The following is a 22,453-nucleotide window of genomic DNA, read 5'->3' as shown; positions in this document are numbered from 1 at the left end:
GAGCTCTACCATCAACTCGCTGTGTGAGAGGGCAAGTTACAGAATCACTTTGGAATTCACTTTTCCCATTTGTAAAACCTTAACACGATTAGAACTGTGAGCAGGGAGGATCACGAGTGGCAGGTGAAGAGTGGCCATGGTGCTGCAGCATTGATGCTTTCACACTAATGTTAACACATTGCTTTATAGAAAGTTCTTTCAGCTCACACACTTTGAGTCCATTTGCCTTTCATAAATTGCAGCCTCCCCGATGCAGCTCTAAAACTTCATGCTGCAGCTCCTGCCTCACCCTCCCACTCTCCCTTTTATTTAGAAAGTCCTTCTGCTCTTGTGTCTTATCCCGCCAGCACTCCATAGCCTTGCTGATGTCAACACCTCTTTAAGCCTTTCTTGGCTGACCAACCTCTGAACTCTTGTCCTACTAAAGGTTTATTTCTCTTATTTGGGACTTACTATACTCTTATTTTTATCATTTTGCTTTTGATATTGATAAATTTTTTGGAAAGGCAAACTGTATCTTTAACCTACAAAATTATCAGCACATAGACAGTGCCTTACTACATTAATTTTATTCTAATGTTCTAATGGTGACATCAGTGGTACACAGCACACATACACAAACACACAAAAAGAGTGTCCATATCATGAAATGGTAGTAACCAGGACCCTAGGGAAATTAACTTGCTATCCTCTGACCCAGAGCTAGAGGGAGAAAAGCACTGAAAAATAAAATGATTTACATCATCTATTTGAAATGAATTTATATCTAAGAATTTTTTTTAACCTGTGACTATTTAGAGAGAAAGAAATCTTGAATTAGAATGAAACTTCAAACTCTAAAATGTTGCAAATGTTTTCATCAGCCTCCCTATTCTGCCTTACCAATTACCTCTATTGATTTCTCACAGCAATGAGTGCAGGTGGATATAGTTGAGCATTTGTCATCTGGGAAATTCTAGGGAAATGGATTCTAACAAGATGCAAAACAGGAAGATTAAAGTTTTATTTCTAAAAATATGCTTGTTTGGGAAACTTCATATTAAGGAAAATAATGCTAAATATACATATTTGCATCGAGGTCAGGAAAAAAGTAATGAAATGTTCTAAAAACATCTCAAAAATCTCTTCAGAGATATCTGTCAAAATAGCCCTGTAGCAATTTCTTTAAATTACATTCTGTTCTTAGAAAGCAATTTCACTACATGTACTTTTGTGTCAACTGCCCTTATTCAGCTTCTGCCTTTGTCTCTTACTAAATGTATAAAGTCAGGTCACTCCCTAACCTTCTGGGCACTTTATTTATATGTAAAATGAGACCATAATAATGGTCTTGGTGTAAGGATTAAGTAGGTCATTTAAGTTACTTAGGACACTGGCACATAATAAGCTCCCCAAAATATTAACTGTTATTATTTTGATTAATTGCTGTTTAAGCAGGATATGATGGGAAATAGAAATGTCCAGTATGCTCTCTGTTATGCAATAATAAGTCAAATGCCATGGAACTGAGCATAGCACTGCCCTGTTAAGTATAGTTCAAGCAGTAACACACACTGACACATCATTTAGAGTTGATTAAATATGGTTTTATGTACCAAAACATGAGTACTTTGCATTTGGTGGGAAGTCTAAACATCATTATAAAGCATTAATCCTTTTGGGAAGAACAATATTTGATTTACATAAATTTAATAAGACACTTCCAAGAAAGCAACTCATCATATGGGTAAGGGCCTACTGGCATTTTTCATTGACACCATTTTTATTATTATGAAATGTACTCAATTTACACAGCACCAAAATGGAATGCGATGGTTTCTTACACAAATTTATTTTTTTAATTTTGATACTGTTTAGTAAATTTTGATTTGCTTAAGATTTTTCTTTGATCTGATATAATATAAGCTGCAAAATTACAGACTCTGGTGCTTTAATCATATGTTTCAAATTCTACTGAGATGTGTGAAACTCCATCTATCTTTGAATGTTGGAAATGAAAGTGTAATATTCTACGAATCATAGGGTGGGACACAATGAGGTCATAGGAGTGTGTAGGACAGGACTGGATGCCGAGGGTCTTGGGCGAGACCACTGGAATGAAATGCTGGCCTATCACCGAAAACCAATCACACACTGGCACCCTTTGCTGGAGGTAAGCTCATGAGTTCCTGACATGTACTCTATTTGTTATCTCTTTTGCTTATATTATTTGTTAACCTTTATCTGATATTTTGTGTATTCATCTTTGTCAAAAAAGATTTTAAAAGATTGCTCTTGCTTTTGGCCCATAGTCTCTAACATTTCATATTTAAAGTTCTATATGCCTTTTAGGATTTAAAAACCACTACAATTCTTGGGCTTCATATTCCTTTGGACAAAAATAAATAAATAAAAATAAAAACTGCAAGTCTGTTTTTTTTCTTTGCATAGCCTGAAAGCTTACATCAATGAGTGCTGGAGCAATCTAGTAAGTTTATGAGAAACCGGAAGCTGAATTGTTGTGCTCTTTTTTTGTGAAAACAGCCACCTTACCTAAAGTTCTCCCAAAATTCCTTAATATAGGAACTGTCACCTAATACAACTTTTCTGTGTAAGGGGACAGATATGTCTTCCTCAATTCAGATTAGGAGGTAAAATTGCTCACAGATTTTAAAAATATTGAAGTATCAACTTACCCAAGTTCAAGGCCTGGCTCTGCTATGTGACGACTTATTGTGGAACCCTGGGCAAGTTACTTTAACCTCTCTGTGTTTCTACTATGACTTTATGCAATACCTAGTTCCAAGGTTTTCCCTTAGAACAAATGGAATGCTGTCTCTCGTGTCTTGAACCTCTTATTGCTCTTTCATAGCAATTGCCCTTACTATAGTAAACCATTAATTTTTTTTATAAAAAAGGGCTAAAAGCCTGTCATAAAATGTGAAATTATTCTGAAGTCATAAATAGTTGTCTGACAGTGCTGCTCTGTGTACATCTATGTACCGGTTCAGTGTGTATTCTATGAGAGATTTGTGTCCCCTCATGCTACCTGAGAAGGTAAGTTCTGAAGGGCAGAACTTTAGAGACTTGTGTATTGTGGTTGAATATTCACTATTAAAAGGGAGTAGCAATAAACCACTGTGTTATATTTCTGTACTAGATAATATGTTTTTAAATTACTGTCTTTTAGTTACCTGGTCGGGCAACCAGTTTTGATAGTCAAGGATCCTGTTCTTCTCCCAAACCACCTTCCACACCGTAATGCCTCCAAAATAAGACCATTATAATAAGGACCTAGGACCATGTGCTCAATGGATCAGAAAAAAAATAAGTGGAAGGTTTGATTTCCTCATTTAAAATATATACCTGGTAATGAACAAACTTGTGTAATTTTTTGTTTACTTTTATTGTCTGTTTTTTAATTTTGAACATTTTAATACATTTTACTTGAATACAAATAGTCCTTAGTAGCATAAGGCATTTTATCTTTCGTGTCAAATGCCTGTTAGCACAAAGAGTGTTTTAATACGTTGTAGTTCTTTGCACAAGCAAAGAAATAAGTTTATTTTTAAGGAATTAATACTTATCTAAGATTAAATATAGTTTATGCTGCTATTGTATAAAGTAGCAAATGTCACATGTATGGTTTTGATTTTGTTACAACTGTGTTCATGTCCAATTGTGCACATGGTTCTATATAAACAAGGAGATTTTGAACTTAAATTACACAGTATTAAATTCTTGTGCAATCAAATTAATGTTACTTATCTGAAGACTTTTTTCTTTTATTCTCAGCAAATTCTTTTCTTGGTGAGGTTTGGCTCTGCTGAACTCAAAACTTTGTCTTTCAAGCTTGTTCTCTAAAACATACAGCTAAAGCTGTAAATTCAAAGAATCATTTTGAGTATAAATTTTAGAAGTAATATTTAGTAGCTGAAAAACGGAGATTGAGCCATTGTGGCAACCATTTTGTACTGTCTTACTGTTACATTAGTTCAAATATCTGTTTAACTGATATTTTTTAAATTCTAATGATCTTAATATCAAATGTAGCATTAGTATTTCTAAGTAAATAGAATCAGAAGTTCATTTTTAAAGTGTTTGTAAGTTTTCAAGTACTGTAACATGTGTTTTTGTGACATGTGTTTTCTGTGACATGAAGCTGTCATATAGATCCTGTATTTCTAATGGACCACATTAACAGACACCAAAGGTACAACAAAACTGTCTGTGCTTGTTGTTGTTTAGATTGTACACAGTAATGGTGACTTTTAAATCCAACCAGAAGCTAATCATTGAAATTGGGTATTTTCTTAAAGAAAGGATGATTTATTTTTCAGCAAACAATAGAAATATACCATAAACAATACAACTTTAATGTGTAATAAAAATAAAATTAATTCTAAAGGCCCAGACCTCCAGTGCTTTCATGAAAGGCATTTGCCTTTATAAGGATCAAGTATCAGGTCACTAGATGTAAAAACTATGCAAATGTTTTTACAAAACAAAACTTTCTTTTAAATCAGGTCATTTTGTTGTTGTTCTCATTTTCAGCCCTTATTGGAAGATAGCAGTATAGATAGTGCATATTTCAAGATTATTCCAAGGTAGGAAGTTTGAAAAAACAGGCAAGAAAATGAAAAATGTTTATCAGGACAAGAAAATTTTATAAGTAATTATGAAAGTTTTATTTCCACAAAGTCCCTTATTTCTAAATATTAAAAGTTGTTTTAAAAGCCTTGAAATTTTATTTATTGGCATCTCTCATAATGAAGGCATTAATGTTACTTTAAGGTAAGCATTTTATATATTAATACTTTAAAAGCAAACACAGTTCTGCTAAACATTTTTCAAAAATACTTATGCCATCCTAAAGAAAACAAGTAGTTCTAGCTAACGTTTTATCATTGAAAATAACAGAAGAAACCTGTTGGAAATGCTTGGCTATTTTGTCAAGCCTTTAAGAATCCCTTGCTAGAGACAAAGATTGAAAATGACACTTTCTATTTTGAAACTCTTTGTTTTACTGGAAAATAAAAAATTTGTAAATGGGAAGACAAAATACTATACTCTTAATAGAGTGGCATTCTTGGACATAATTGTTTTATTAGTAGATATAGCTGTAGCTCAAAGTAAATTAGCAACTACATTTCCTAAGTAAGTGTAATAATTATTTTCACCCAAAAACATAGTTTAAGGATTTATTGACCCTTAGAAACTCTTGCTTTCTTTTTTTTCTTAAGGAGAAAAAGCCAATGCCTGCGATGAAAAAAAGGTGAACCATCAGGCAATTAGGGGACTTTAAAATGAGGCGTATAGATTACAATACTTTAAAAATAATTTTTTAAAGTGTTTTTTAGGAGTTAAAATTAGCTTATCATGCTAGAGTATTTGTTAATCCTGTAAAAGAGATTAAACAGGGGAAATTCACCACAACTTATTTTTTATGTAATACATAAAAGTAGGTTTACCCTCAGATTGATAAAGCATGATTGTCCAAAATGATAGTTTATATTATAGAAATGTAATCTTACCCTTTTAACACAACACCCCCTCACCCTACACAGTTCACACATCCATATACACATAACTTATCTTCTTTCTGCTTGTAATTGAAGATATTTTTAGTTTCAGTATTTAATGTAAGGTTTGATGTTAGAAATATCCTCCTCTATTTTGTGTGGGACACTATATTTTAATGACAGTACTGACACATTATGAAGTTATAGTTCAGGTATATAATGAATTATATAATAATGAATTTCTAATTTCAGGGATTTCTTCAGGGACTTAGCAAATCCAAGCCTAGGAAAAAGCACTTGTTGGTTCATTAACATAACAATACTGATATTCTCTTTAATTTAGGTTTTTTGCTGTTGTTGTTTTTGTTCTTATCTGATTCACCAATAAGCAAACGGGGAACCAGTAAATTGAATTTGAAAATAACATTCGTGTTTGTAGACAACACAGTCTTTTCACAAACTAATGAACAAATGTTTCACAAACTAAACATTTGTTCATACTGGTTTCTTAATAATATTTTTGACAATCTTAATTTTTTTATCAGGCCAGCTCTGTGTTTCTGGAATTTCATTTTACATGTAAAAATCACCATATTAATATAATCACAGTTCAGTAACAAATATCATTAGGACTAGTGCCAGGGGAATAGAAATAGGAGAGCAGAGCCAAGCACCCACTTTCTTATGAAGTTTTGGGAAGTGTGTGCACGTTGTAGTTACTGCAGGGAGATCACAACTGATCAATACTGAACTCAGGTTTTAGATAAAAGCAAACATATTTGAACCTATTTGGTTGTGGTATTTAATTGACATTTTCAACTGTTATTCTCCTATAATGCTTATTGTTTTAAAATTTTACAACTCAATAGAGAGCTATCAATCTCCTAAAGCTTTCATTCAATGATTGATTACTTCAAAACTGAAAGAGTCAAACTTTCACCCCTGAATCAGCTTTACTATCCATAAAACAAATTATAACTTATTTCAGAATGAGTTTCCAAAAGAGCCAAAGATTACAAAAAAGGAACACAAAAGTTTAACAGGTAACACACGATAATATCTTTACCTCTTCCAAAAGAGTACTTGATATTTTTTAAGAATGTATTTTTTATGGAATGGAGTTAGTGTGATTTTTTGACACCTTAGTTGTGATAATAGCCAGGTAATGTAAATGCCTGCTAATTAAGAAAAAACAAAAACAACTGGAGTGGATAAAGATTTAAGAAAGTCATTTAAACCTCTATTAAATTTAAAAAAATATGCAGAGATCTGTTTCCTTCACAACTTGTTCTTAAAGAAACTCCAGTTGTTCTGAGGTACTTTAATCGATCTAAACTTATGTAACCTTTCAGCTAAAAATGTATCACTGTCAATGATAAATGATTCAAAAGAACTGAAGGTAAAATAAAGTAAGACCCCATGGAATTAAATAATAGTGAAACAAAAATGTTAAAGCATAGAGAAATAATGATATTGGGATGCAAAATCAATAAAACTCTGTTGTATTTTAACTTTTAGAGGAAAGTATTTTCTTTAACATTGCTCAAAAAACCTTATGACATAGCAATTAATAGTAAATTCAGTGACATGGCTCAGGATATAATTCATCTGAACCTGCTTTAAAGACCCATTATTTACATGAAAATAATGAGTTTATGCTTTACATGGGAAGCAGAGCTAATTAAACTAAATTCTATTTCCAGTGTTATTCAGTGATACCGTTTTAGGTAAGAGTTCTCTGTTTCATTAAAGACTTATATAGTTACTCAATATTCTGTTAATTAAGATGAATGGGAACTGAATAAAAGATGTATTAGTAATTACTTGTCATCTGTCATTAACAGTTAACCAAAAGATGTGTATTTGAACAGTGGCAGTTAATTAATATTCAGTTCAAATGTTTCCTCATCTAAGTAAAAAGTCATTTTCACTTTCACCCTGTTCATCACAGGAAACCGGGATTTGATTTGGTAGCATGACAATATCATGCTACAAAGACTTGAAAAAAAGATAGTACTAAATTAAGGGCTGAAGTAAGACTTAATGATTTATTGAATGCAAACATTTTGAATACTAGAAACAGTGATTGAAAAATTAAGTGGATGATGTTTAAGAGAGCTTCTTCGTACATGAAATGATTTAAATATACTCCTGGCAGGAGGAATTGATTAGAAGAATTATATACTGAGACACTAGAAATGACTTGCTATTGATAGATTCACATAAAAATATTTTAATCTCAAATTAGCAATAATTTTTTCTAAACGCACCTGGACATGAGAAACCTCTCCAAAGAGCAAAGTTATGCCTGATCTTTTCACCAGAGGGTAAAAATGAGGCATTTTCTCCTGAAATTTAGTTGTGAGTTGCACTACTGTGCATAGAACCCCTTATTTACTGTACAAGGTGGTGGATTTATTCAATTTTATGAATTTTTTCCCTCAAAAATAATCTATTGGATTTTAATGCATATGATAGATATCAATCAAAATATTAAGAAAAATAAGTCTCAATGTTGGAAGTTTAATGCATTGAATATTTCTCTTGTCATCCCTTTCAAAATTGCTTATTTATTTTCCTAATCAAAGCATTAAGACAGGGAATTATATTTGGCTATGATTTTACTGTATAATAAAGCTTGTGACTCTCCCCTCAAAAAAAACCTATAATCCCTAAGGCTATATATAAACAGGCCACAGAATCATTCTCTGTAAAAATTACATAATTTATTATTTTTATATTATACATAGTGATTATTTTGTGTTTCATTATAATTTTTGTTTTTTCTTTAAAGATACCTTTTAAACTTTCCATTTAAAGAACATACAGTAATCTCCCATGTGAATAACAGTAAACGTTATCACTATATAAATAAGAAGCAGGTAGACCAATCTTAATATAGAAAAAGTTTGCATTTATGATTTGGTTTATAAACAAAAAGTCCAGCCTACGTTGATGTCATTCATCACCCAAAATGATGACATGTTATTAACTCGACCGTTTCAACTGAGAGAAGTGATTGGGGTGATCTGCAAAATATGGAGAAATTATGGAGCACAATGAACTAAAACCTTTATTTCTGAATAAAGACGTCAAAACAGAAAAGACCAACCTCATGCTGTAAATATGGTGACTCCACTAAAGAATATTCCAAGGTGTTTGCCAATTATTTAAAACTGGCAGGAAACACGAAAATTCTTCATTTCACACGTCATCAAATTATTTGGATATATCAAATCTGACCTTTTTTGTATCCTCAGTCATTGTTCATAAGGTGACTTTTTAACTAAACTTTGTGGTTTAATATACTTAGCCATTGTTCAAATCAATATCTTTGACTTCCATATTATAGAACAGAAATTTTAAAATCTTTTGAAATTCGTGTTTCTGGCTTTTGTACAAGGTAACCAGCCATTTGTGAAATTTGACAGCATATAATTGTATTACTTAGAACAAATGTTTTTGCAACCACCTTTAAGAGATGTTACACACTGCAGTATTTTTACAATGTCTTCTTTAGAATGTGTGAATATATTTGTCAGGTTCAGATGAATTATGTAATAATGAAACCTCAAAGTTGTTATGAAGTGTACAGTTTATGATTACTTTTGTAATAGAAAATGGAAAAGCACTTGAAATATAATTTTACTCTGTTTCATATGTATTTTGAAAATGAAATAAAGTGATTATAAATTATTTTTGTCTGTGTTTGAAGAAAATACTTTTTCCAGATTTAATTCTGTGACCTTTCCATTGTTAAGTTTTTCTTTAATAGACATTATTGTTGTCACTCATTAGTAGTGCAGAGTGATTTTCTCAATAATTCAGTAACTCAGGCACCGAATATTTTTTTAAAAGCCTTCCCTAATACATAATATTTTTATCACAAAGTCATTAAGTTCCTGGATTATTTCCATTAAGAAACAATAAAAGGCCAGGCTCGGTGGCTCAGCCTGTAATCCCAGCACTTTGGGATGCCGAGGCGAGTGGATTGCATGGGTCGGCGGGTTTGAGACCAGCCCGGGTAACTTGACGAGACCTGTCTCTACAATAAAGTAAAAAATAGCTGGGCATGATAGCGCGCGCCTGTAGTTCCGGCTACTCGAAAGGTTGAGACGGAAGGATCGCTGAAGCCCAGCAGGTGGACGCTGGGGTGGCCATGAGCGTGCGTGCTACCGCACTCCAGCCTGGGCAAAGGAGTGAGACTCCAACTCAAAAAAAATAAAAAATAAATAAAAATAATCATGCATAAATTGTTAAAGGAGGTAAAATGCCATTTACGTATATTAGCTAATTTTTTTTTTAACCTGCAAAAATGTTCCAAGTCCCTGGAAATACCTTATTAGCAGGTGATCTAGCAGTTGGGGTGTAACAGATATTTTGCTTGTTTATGTTTCATCTCAGATTTTCATAAAGAAATAGGTGGAACAACTAATTTTAGGCAGTCAGCACAACAGTGACCCAAGGAAAATCATAATTGTTGACAAACCAGATGTTCTATTCTTACAGTCATTGTTTATTAAAAGAAAAAACAGCTCATAAAAGGAAGCAAGTAAATACATCTATGCCTCTTCCTAGGATGCAGGATAAAGAGTCAGTGACCTGACCTGTGTTGCCTTCCTTAAGTCCCTACATTAAAACAGGGTGAGGAACCTGAAGGAAATCTAAGTTCTTGCTTTAAGGGAAAAAAAGATAAATTGCCATTTTTTATGATTTTCTCCCCAGAAAGTGTTTATATTCTTACTGGTTTAAGATATGTATTCTCACTAACAATATATACGTGTTTCCAAGAACCCTAGTCAACAATAGGCATTACTATTTGAGTCTTTGCCAATTTGAACAAGAAAAAAATTATATCACATCAGTGTTTTAATTTTTATTTCCTTCTTTCTTGTGGGATTGGTTTTTTTTACATTTTGATTGGCAATGCGAATTTTATTGTTTGCACATTATTCTGTTGAGATTCTCTTTCTTATCAATATATAGAGGTTTTATTTACTTTTTAATGCAAATAAAGTTTTTATATGACCATGTTTTAGCCTGTTGTCCATTCTACAAAACAGAGGCATAATGTTAGGCTATAATCAAGTAAGGAAATGCATACAATATATAAACAAATATATATATATTGAAATATATGTGTGAGGGCATATAAAATAAAGAGCAAATAAAAGTTATGGTCTCTTGAAAAGTATGAATTGTTACCTTGACAATTTCCAAGATGGTTTTGGGCTATCACCACTAGTGTGTCTGAGGGAATTAGAAATAATCCTCTTCACGGATAATTCATTATTTATGCTATTGTTTAAGATCCCTTTTTCGTGCTATGTTTGAATAATTTTTATTCTGTCTGCTCATAAAATGACACAGAACAGAGGAAAGCTATATCCCTTAATATCCACAGGGAATAAAACTGAAAAACTGAACAGAAACCACAATTAGGACACTTGACAGTTTCTATTGTCATGTTGCAGTCAGAATTTTGTTCAATCTATTTTTTCCCCAAATGAGAAAAAAAAAAATCATCCAAAGCTCCAAATAAGAGTATAAATTATGTGAAAAGGAGTGAATTCCCACTATGAACACATTTAGTGAGTCTAGTTGATTAGATTGTGTTCATTTCCATGAGCAATTTTTTAAAAAATTAATTTCCAGACATACTTGACCAAAAATGTTACCTTAAATGGCAAATTAGATCCAAGTCAGTGACAGGAACTCAAAACAGAAAGTGAAGGCCCTAGTAGATAAGGATCCTACTGAGAGCACAAGACACAAACAAGCCACCAAATAGAACAACTTCAGGAGTCTATGTAAATGGTGCTGTCAGGAACACAAATCTAACCATCTCAAACTAATAAATAACAAGGCATGAGTAGTACTGAAAGTTATAGTTGCTTCAACCAGAAGCTATCATTGAAAGCTAGAGTCAAGAATCGAAGATTTTTTTTTTTTTAGAAAGCAGGATTTATTAAGAGGACAGAAAAGCTCCCACAGTGAGAAGGGATCTGAGGAGGTTGCCCAAAGGAGATTTTTTTTTTAAGTGAACATATGTCCCAAAACATACTGAGCATGTGCTATGCTCCAAGTACTATGTTCATTACCTGCCCTTTCCCTAATCTGTACAAAATCTTTGTGATACATTGTGATTACCATTTTAAAGATGGAGAGATTGAGGCTCAAATAAATTAAGGAGATACATAGGTAGTCAATGACAGAACACAACCCATGGCTAGCACATTCCAAATCTGGGCTTTTTTTCTCTACAAGTCAAGATATATAAAAACTTATATTGATACAATTTTAAGGTATTTTCCCATAACCTGTTTCCAAATTCTTACCACAAAAGCGTGTGGATTTCACCACCCCCATTTAACAGAGTTGGTGATTGTGACTAAGGTAGGTTAAATGAAAACTTAAATCATGTAGCAGGTTATGGGCTTGGGCTTCAAAACTAGGTCTTTGGCTCTCCAACTACATGCACATTTTATGACCTGTTTTTTTTCAGTAGAATTCGCTCAAAACACTGTGAAACAATAGAAGAATTAAAGGCAATTTTATCTCTTTAGGTAAATCATCAAGAGAAAGTACACATGAACATTATTAACACTTCTTTAACTTATCTGTAAGTTGATATCATCAGTTATTTCTGCCTGACCTACCAATTAATTCATGTATGCATCATTTTTGTGTTATGTAAAATATTCTGCAAATAGTAGGTACTAGTTTTTGGACCAACATCATTCCCATTATTAATAGCTGGAACCCATGAATGAGATACACATTTTAATAAGCCATAAGATAGGTGTCTGTGCAGATTAATGGCTAAGAAGGGAGTAGATGCCAAACTGTCCCTGACCTAACAAAAAAGTAATGAAGAGTAGAGGAGTGTGATCAAGACTCAATGTCTATGGACTCACGTTCATCATATTTCACTTTTTTATTCTTCCCCCATTGCCATTACCCTAGTTCAGGTCTTGGAATCTCTTTTCTATAGTTTCTAAATCTTGCTAATGGTTTTTCAAAATGTCTAGATTCTCAGAAGCCATTCACTCTCTACTACACAGATCCATCTCCAGAACATACATCTCTGAACATCACAAATACTAACTCAAAGCCCTAAATGAGTATTAAAGAAAAAAAGTTGTACTGGAACAACTATAAATCCATAAGAAAATAAAATTTGTTCCCTGCCTTATATCATATATAAAAATTAATTTTATATGTATCAGACTTAAATAGAAATCTTAATCCTATGAATCTTCTGGAAGACTAAACAGGATATCATTGTGACCTTGGAGTTGGCACACCTGATCAAGACTTTCTAGTTTCTTAGAAATGACCAAGACAAATTTTGGTAACTTAAAATCTTAGTAAATCTTACAAAATGTTAACTGAAAAAGCATTGCAATCAAAAGCTACATAAAAACTAAAATGTCAGAGAGCAAAAACTATAATAATTGAACAAGGATAGACATATAAGTGAATGGAATAAAATTAAGAGTCTAGAAATAAACACATTTATGGTCATTTGATTTTTGACAAGGATGTCAAACCAATTTGATGAGAAAACAATATTTTTTTCTAGAAATAGTACCGGGATAATTAAATATCCACATCCAAATGAATGAAGTTGGATCACAACCTCATTCCATAAACAAAAATTCACTCAAAATGAATCAAAGATCTAAATGTAAAAACTAAAATGATAAAACTTTTAGAAGTAAACATACAAGTAAATATTCATGGCCTTAAATTTGGCAATAATTTCAAAGAAAATCAAATTTTAAAACTGTTGTTCTTCCAAAGACACCATCAAAAAAAAGTTTTTAAAAAATCATATGGAATAAGAGAAATTATATGTTAGTCATATATCTTGTAAGACACTTGAGTCCAACATTTGTATGCCTAACCCTGAATTGTACCCCACATATTTATAATTTTTTAAAAAGACACAAGTCTAAATATATAAAGAATGTCTATAATTCAATAATAGAGAATCCAGTTTAAAAATGGGTAAGGGATCCAAAAATATGTTTCTCAAAAAAGATATACAAATAATCAATAAGCACATAAAATGATGCTCAACATCATTAGTCATCAGGGAAATCAAAAGCACAATCAGATATTATTTTATACCCACTAAGATGTCTATAATTACAAAGACAGATAATAGCAAGTGTTGACATCTATGTGGAGAAATTCAAGCCCTCATAAATTTATGGTAGGAGTATAAAATGGTGGAGGCACTTTGAAATACTGACAATATCTCAATATGTTATACATAAAGTTATCATATGATCAGCAATTCTACTCCTAAATATATACCCTAGAAAAATAAAAACATATGTCCAGAAAAACTGTATATAAATGTTCATAGCTGCGTCATTTATGATAGTCAAAAAAGAGGAAACAATCCAAATGATCCACAATAGAATGGCTAAATAAAATGTGATATATTCATACAATGGAGTATGATTTGGCAATAAAATAGAATGAGATACTGACACACACAACAACAGGGCATACCTTGGAAACATTATGCTAAATGAGACAAATGAGTCAGAGATGATCACATATTGTAGAATTCTATTTATATGAAATGTCATGTCCTGAATAGGTAAGTCCATTGAGACAGAACGTAGATTAGTGGTTGCCTGATGCTTCAGTGGATAAAAGGATTAAGGGTGACTGCAAATGATATGGGTTACCTTATGGGTTCATAAAACTGTTCTAAAATTGATTGTGGTGATGGTTGTATAGCTGTGTGAATGCACTGAAAGCCATTACATTATATATTTAAGTAGATGAATTATTTGCTATATGAATGATATCCCAATACAGTTGTTATCAAAAAACAGAGCAAAAAAAGAATAGACTTAAAATTCAGGATAGTGTTTATTTAGATGTAAAATTTAAGATAGTGTTTATTTGCAGGTGAGAGCTAGAAGATAGCATAAAGATGATAAATATATACATATAAATTGCTAGAAATGGTCTAGTTCTTGATTAAGGTTTGAGTTCATGGGTGCTTTTTATGTTGGTAAATACATATGTACACCCATAACCATCTATATAAAATAAAAGAGAACCTTGCATGAACTAATGAACATAATTTGTCTACAAACCAAACATTATGATTAACATAATTCTGTACAACCAAGATCCATTTAAAATAATTAACATCTATGTTGTTATATTTTATGTATCACATCTTCAGTGCACAAAATGAGATCAGTGAATCAAGTGTGGTTAATTAAGTCTGTTTAACAGAGAAAAATATTCAACATTAGCATTTAAAATCATAAAACCAAACATGAACAAACATTGATCGCTGTAAAATCTCCCTCAGCCAGGATTAAGACAAACTGCATCTGTGTTCATGCCCCTACTGTTCTTATCTCCCATTTGTCTATGTTCCCTTTTGAATAGATCTGGTTCATTTTTAGGTGCCACTACAGTTTCAATCATAATATAGACTACTAGGAAATGAAGAGTGGTGCTAGAAGCCATGTTGGCCAAACGGCTGACATAAAAACTGGCAGCAGAGCAGAGATTGGGGAGAGTGTTCTTATAATACAAATTATTGTTTATCAGTAATCTCACAAAATATTTGATTTAAAATTGTTTGTTTCGTCAGTTACAGCTCTCATAACTTTAAAATACTAGAGTTTTGTTATTTCCTTTTCGTTCATTTGGGTTTTGTTTTTTTATTTTGCATAAATCCTCCTTATGCTCCTAAGTGCTTTATTTCTCTTCAATGCTTCTACTTTTAAAAAGAAAGGGGAATAGATAATACCTCCACTTTGGCAAAAATTCTAAACCCTTAACAGGTGGTGCAGAAGTTTTAAGGTAAAGTTAAAATTCAAATATGGAAACCAGTTGTTGCAGTAAACTGCTCCAATGGTTAACCAAGCTTCATTTTTAAAACATAGTTTTGTGTAATCCATGATGATATGCAATTCAATATGTGTTTTCTACAAACAATATGATTTTCTTTAGAGTGCACATTTACCTTCTTCACAAATATTTTAGGAATCAAAACACCTGTCATATTTCAGATATAGAATGTTTATCTAGAAAAATTTTAAGTTTGTACCGTTTTGAAATCTTCTTATTCCTTACAAAGCCTAATCATTGTTCTATTCAAAAGACTGATTTTCTACATCACCACTGAAATTCAAACACACATACATGCCCTAATTATATTACAGATTTTATTCAAATCAGTGTTGATTTAGTAAAGGTTTATTCTAAGAAGTTATTTATGTTATTTCCAGCTTTCTTTTCACAATAATAAAATTTGGGTCAATTTTTAAATAAATCTTGATATGCAGCTATCTTAACATGAACTGATAGCTGTCATGTATTTGTACATCAATATTTCCTTTAGAAGCTACTAAATAAGCCAAAAAGGTTCTAGTTGCCAATGTCATACAACATTCTAATCCTTATGATTCTATTTTGAATTTGCACAATTTTGTAGGAATATTATCTTGGGAACCTCATAATTTGAAAAGTTCTCTTTTTATGAATTGTATTCACAAAATACAATTTCTTAAATATAGACATGATTGAATAAACATAGTTCATTATGAATTCCAGGTGCATTCTACTTGTTTAACCTGTTGTAAGTGATTAAGTAATTTAATTATATTTGTTATTATATGATTATAATTATCAGCAGCAGTTTTATCATGAAATTGGCAATCACTCCTTAATTGCTTAATGTCTTCAAATGTGCTTAATGTCTTACATTTTCTGAAATTTCACAATGTTCTTTTTCTTACGTTGTTTAAATCAGAGTCTTTTGCATTGTAAATAGCTATTCTTCATGGATAAATTTTTATTGTTACAACAAAACAAAAGAGAATGCTACCTCATGTACAAAATGATGAGAAAAAAACTGAACTGGGATTTATACAATTTCAAGTGTTGATTTAAAGTTTTCTTGCTTTAAGGGTAAATTTTAGTCGATATCATTTCTTCCTTGTTTTCATGACTTCCAAACTATGGGAATGATTATAACCTCATATTGTAAACTCAACATATTTCCATTATATTGGCATCAGATGGAAACGTCTTGATCATCATTAGATACTTGGTTGTTTCACACTCTTCACTTATAAGTTGAATGCATAGAAATTTCTGTGAAAATACTAGTGCAGTCTTGTTTTGCATAGTTTTCAAGATACCAAGAAATAAACTACATCCAACCAGAGCTGAAATATAGAAGATTTTATGTGCATTACATAATTTTGCACAGTGTCATCATAAACAAGTGAATATATGTGAAGCACCATAATGAGACTGAAGCACCAGGAAGCACCAGAATCATTTGTATAATATTCATTTGCTTTCTGGCTGAAAATATTGTAGTGTCTACCTGGTCACACAGCAGAAAGAAATGTGATTTCTTTCTTGCCTGCACTATGGAAAAACTTAGCACGTTTAAACAGTTTCATGTTCTCCCGCTTCAGACTGTGGGAATAGTGCAGAGCATAAAAACCTCTTAAATTTCCTGACCCTATTCTTAATATCAGAAAGTAAAACAATGTTCAATAGGTTTTGCAAAGGAAAAAAAGGTTGTAACAGGAACCCTATACAAGGCTCAATGTGCACTCAGCTACAAAAATAAGAAAATATATTTTTACATGTGCAAGTGTTCAAAGACAGTCTAAGTGCCAGATATTTAAAGAAGTAATTCACCAAAATTAGAAAAGAATTTTTAAAAATCAAAGATTTGAAGAATAGGGAAGTCATGATATAGAAGAATTATTTGTATGAGGTAAAACTATTTAAATAGAAAATTGTTTAATAAATATTAACTCATTACAAAAGTTAATATAGTAAAAAAAGGCTTAAAAAAGAAAATATGACATAAAAATATAAAATGATGGCATGAATATAAATTTTGAATTTCTTCCACAAAAATCAGATGTGAAATGGGGGAAGGAATGCAAATAATGGAAGCAAGTTTAATTTATTATAAACATGGAGATGTTTAAGAGGCACCAATATTCAAGGAAAATAATAGCTATGTTATATTTACCTACAAACAGATATTTCAAAAATAAAAACAAAGTCTATACCATCTAAATTAATAGAGGTTAAAAACAAAGTAATCTGTGTAGCAAAAAAAAAAAGAATGAAAGCAAGAAACTGCTAAAAATGGTAAGTTATATAACAAGATAATATGGCAAATATTAGTTAAAGTAATCAAAGCAAGTAGAAAACCTCATATATTTCTATAAAATAGATGAAATATGTAGCATAAATGTTCAACCATAGGATTTTGGAAAAACAAATTATGACATATTTTGAAAATCACATCTCAGAAAATATATCAGAAAATTATTTTTATAAACTTTAAAGAGAAACTAAGCTGGGAAAAATGCCATAATGCATGTACATTCAGACATATAAAGATATTGCTCCAGAAATTCTGTCCCATCTCGCTTGTATCATTATGCTTTCCTAGTTTACACAGTTATTCCCAACAACACACAAGCATGCTATTATTTTTTTCTTATTTCCCATTTCTTTCTCTTTTCACACTTCAGTATTCTCAGTAGAAAAGGAAAGGAGAGTGTCACCTGAGGAGAAAGGTCATAAGAATTCAAAATTAAGAAAAGAAGAGGTATGAAAATCTTCTAAGAGAATGGGAGGATGAACTGCCTAGGGGAAGATTCTCTGATTGCCAGGCAGATCTAAAGGTCTCCTTTTAGGCTTGTGTCATGAATTTAAAGTGGGAACAGTCAGTGTGGTTGTGTGTTTCTACAGCTCTAGGGGTACAGGCACAAAGTTTTAGAGAAGAAGAGAAAGACATAGTAGGCTGGAAAGATTGGAGATCATGATCTAAGAGCAAAGTGCTTAAAACTGAGATAATAGAGGAGCTGTGGTTATTTATGTCTTCTATGAGGAAAGAAAACCATACCATTGTAAGTCACAATAAAGATACAATGAATACTGCAGAGGTTCATCCTCTGTAGAGCAGGGCCTGAGGTGCGGGGAGGGAATAAGAAAAGAAAGACAAAGAATAGTGGGACTGGAAGGTTTCTCACCTCAATAGGTGAGAGCAAGTTTATTCTTACAGTATGTTTTCTTATATAGAGCTAAACTATATAAACAAGAAATATTTTAATGCTAGCATCATCTGGGAAAACATTAATGTTCAGGACTTTCCCTGGCAAACTTACTACAGCGCTGACATCTTTGCTTTCTGAGAGTCTAAGTAAAACTATTAACGTCTGTGTTCTTTGAAGTTCTGAGTAAAGTTATTATCAAAGCAGGTTACATCCAGCCTACGCAGACTAGAGTTCACACCACCTGAATTCTACTAAATCAACATTCCCAGGGGCAAACATCGAGGGAAGGAGATACTGGCCAAGCTTCTGTTGGAGCCAGGCCAGAAACACAAGGACCTTGTCAAGCTTATGTCCTTGTTTCCTTCAGAATACAGTTTGTAAAATATAGTAAACAGACTGATTCAAAGTCATTTCTTTATTTTCTCCATGGATGTTATTATCTATATGGCTGAACACAGGACTCAGACTCCACTATTATAAACTTACTTTGAGGGTAAGGAAGAAATATCAATCATTCTAATTAAAACATGCAAATTTTTATTATATTGTGTAACAGAAAAACCTAACCTAGTCTGGTAAAGAGTTTGGTCAATAGAGGCTTCATGGGAAGAAGGGGTATTTTAGCTGAGACATAAAGAATGGGAAGGTATAAACTAGTTGTTAGTTGCTGGGTAAACAGAGAAAAAAAAGACTCTTGAGTACATTACAAATGGTTAGGTGCAGTGGCTCACACCTATAATCCCAGCACTTTGGGAGACCAAAGCAGGAGGATTAGAAGGATTGCTTAAGCCCAGGAGTTCAAGACCAGCCTAGGCAATATAACAAGACCTTGTTGTCTCCAGAAAAAAAATAACTAGGCATGGTGGCACGCACTTGTAGTCCCAGGTACTCAGGAAGCTGAGGGAGGATCCCCTGAACCCAGGAGGTGGAGGATGCATTTAGCCATGATCATGCCACTGCACCCCTGCCTGGGCAACAGAGTAAGACCCCACTCATTAATAAAAATAAATAAGCAAACAAGCTGACAAAAAAACTTGTCTAAATAAGTAAGTGAAAAGTGAAAAATAATAAGGAAGGGTCCAAGGGTAAAAGAGAGATGGAGAACAGGAAGAGGGCTCAAAAAAAAATGAATGCACATGAGTTTGAGGTGACAGAGTCATCTAAGTGTCTATGTCAAGTAGATGAATATCAAAGCCCAAATCATTTGCTGAGAGTAAGGGGGGCAAAGGAAGTTACGTCTTTTAGGACAGAGAGTAAAATTCTGAAATAGTTATGAGAAAGCTATGTGAGTTAAGGTTGATGTTGAAGAGCAAATAGGCTATATAAACCAGCAAGTAATGTAAGAGGCTATGGCCTTTCAATGAAATCTGTATTACAGATTTTAAGATGGAACAGTAGATTTTAAGATTCTACAACTGTATTGTAGATTTTAAGATGCACCACCCATGGAAGTGAGACTATCAGATGGATGGGACAACCCCCATTTAAGGCCAGGGGTCAAGGTGTTAATAGCCTAAGTATTTCACATGATCTGGCTTGAAGGTGAGTGGGGTGTGAGCAGGTGAGCAACTTCTGCTTGAGATGCAGCAGGAAGAAGCTGAGGCTAGGTAAGAGATCACAGGTCAGGAATCCCAAATGCCACAGTGAAAGAGTTTAGGAGAGTGCAAAAGGAGTAAAAGACCTGATCAGTGGAGAGGAGCCTCGGGGTATTATGAAAATGTGAACTTGGGAGTGGCTGTCTGACTATAGGTCTGAGAATAGATAGCATAATGCCAAGCAGCAGATTTCTCCCCAATAGTGATATCTGGAAGGTGGTGGCCTCTCAGCTCCTCAGAGTTGCTGAAGTCTGGAAAGGATGCCTGATAGTTTGAGATAGGGCAGGGAGCAAGCTTTCTTGATCTCTTTGAGTAACAGCTGTGGGAAGCGTCTAGGGAGTTTATATTAAATTGCACTATTCAACATGCTCGATGTACTTCAGTTCTCTAAAAAAGTTAACAGTTTTCTGAACAAGAAGAAAGATTAATAGCTTTTAGTCAGGGTTGGGAGCATGAGTCACTTCATCCCCAAAGACTACCCCCATGCCCTGTGGGCTGATCTGCAAATCAAGCTCTCTTATGTAAAGTATGGAATTTCATTTTCTGCTACTTGATGTCACTTAACTTCAGATAAAATGGTATATACCTGTATCCCAAATGGAAACTGTTCAGCTGAGGTATCACGTAATCTTTAATTAACCAATTCTCTTATTTTAAGTTGCTTTTGATAAAAGTCAATTTATGCAGCCCATTTTGACTAAATGAATCATTTGCTTATGCGCAGAAGTTGTACCTATATCATGAAAATAATGACTAAAGTTCTTTAAAATCACTTTATGTAATGTGTTTTGTTCACCCTAAGAAAAGTTTTATGAGTTAGTCTGCCAAATTGTGTGTAAAGGATGCCATACAAAGGCTAGTCTATGAGATTCTCAAAGGAAGCAGCACCAGAAAACTCTTTAGCCAAATGTTTATTAATTGACAATTTCTTCACTAAATCTCTGCCTCATTTGTATCTTTGCTAATGGGTTTGGAAAATTTAGAGCCTCATCTCGCACCATATATAAATATCAACAAAAAATAAATAAAAGAATTAAACTTAAGACTTAAAACTGTAAAACTCGTAGAAGAAATATGGAGAAAAATCTCTACGATATTAGTCTGGGCAAATAATTTCTTAGATATGACCCCAAACACATAGACGACAAAAACAAACCTAGTCAGATGGGAGTACATCAAATTAAAAATCTCTGTCCAAGCAAGGAAACAATCATTTGAATGAAAAGAAAGCTACTGAACGGGGGAAAATATTTGCAAACCATACATCTGATAAATGGTTAATATCTAAAATATATAAGAAATTCAAGCAACTCAATAGCAAGAAAATTTTTAAAAAATAAAATAGGAAAAGGACCTGAATAAACATCTTCTCAAAAGAAGATATACAAATGGCCAACATGCATATTTTTAAAAAATGTTCAACATGACTAAGCATCAGGAAAATGCATATTAAAACCACAGTGAGATTTTACTGCACGCTTCTTAGAATGGCTATTATCAAAAAGACAAAAGATAAATTTTGACAAAAATGTGGAGTAAAAGGGACACTTGCACACTGTTAATGATAATGTAAATTAGTAAAGCCATTATGGAAAACAGTATAGAGGTTCCCCCAAAAACTAAAAAGAGAATTACTGTAAAATGTAGCAATTCTACTTCTGGTATATATTTTAAAAGAACTGGAGAGGCATGGTGGCTTATGCCTGTAATCCTAGCACTTTGGCAGGCCGAGGCAGAAGGATTGTTTGAACCCAGGAGTTTGAGACCAACCTAAGCAACTCAGAGAAACCCAGCCTCTACAAAAAATTAAAATAAAATAAAGAAATAGCTGGGTGTGGTGGTGCATGTCTGTAATCCTCCCTACTCAGGAGGCTGAGGCAGAAAGATCACATAAGCCCAGGAGATCAAGGCTGCAGTCAGTCGTGATCCGTGCCACTTCACTCCAGCCTGGGCAACATAGTGAGATCCCAAAACAAAAAGAACTGAAATCAGTAGATTGAAGAGAAATCTGCACTCCCATATTCATTGCAGGATTATTCATAATAGTCAAGATGTGAAAATAACATAAGTATCCATCAGTGGATGAACTGGGTTTTTTTTAAGTGTATATAAAGAGATAATAAAACACTATTCAATCTTAAAACGAAATTTTGTCATTTGTGACAACATGGATGAAGCTGGAGGACATGATGCTGAGCAAAACAAGGCAGGCACAGAAAAGCAAATACCATATGATCATACTTATATGTGGAATCCTAGTAGCACTCATAGA

The 22,453-nt window shown here is 32.9% G+C and overlaps 1 protein-coding gene across 1 annotated transcript in view; it reads left to right on the top strand.

Moving 5' to 3' along the window:
* Positions 1 to 3,805, top strand: part of SYT10 (synaptotagmin 10) — a 60,581-nt gene extending 56,776 nt beyond the window's left edge. Inside the window, exons 6-7 of the mRNA XM_008054736.1 lie at positions 2,023 to 2,152; positions 3,170 to 3,805. Coding sequence (XP_008052927.1) covers positions 2,023 to 2,152; positions 3,170 to 3,241 — 202 coding nt within the window. The 3' untranslated portion in view covers positions 3,242 to 3,805. The remainder of the gene's footprint in view (positions 1 to 2,022; positions 2,153 to 3,169) is intronic.
* The last annotated feature ends 18,648 nt before the right edge of the window (positions 3,806 to 22,453 follow it).

This window comes from Carlito syrichta, unplaced genomic scaffold, assembly GCF_000164805.1.
Source record: "Carlito syrichta isolate Samal-C Ts95f unplaced genomic scaffold, Tarsius_syrichta-2.0.1 Scaffold300780, whole genome shotgun sequence".
NCBI lineage: Eukaryota > Metazoa > Chordata > Mammalia > Primates > Tarsiidae > Carlito > Carlito syrichta.
The sequence above is the reverse complement of the archived record's forward strand: the minus strand, read 5'-3'. Positions and strand labels throughout refer to the sequence as shown.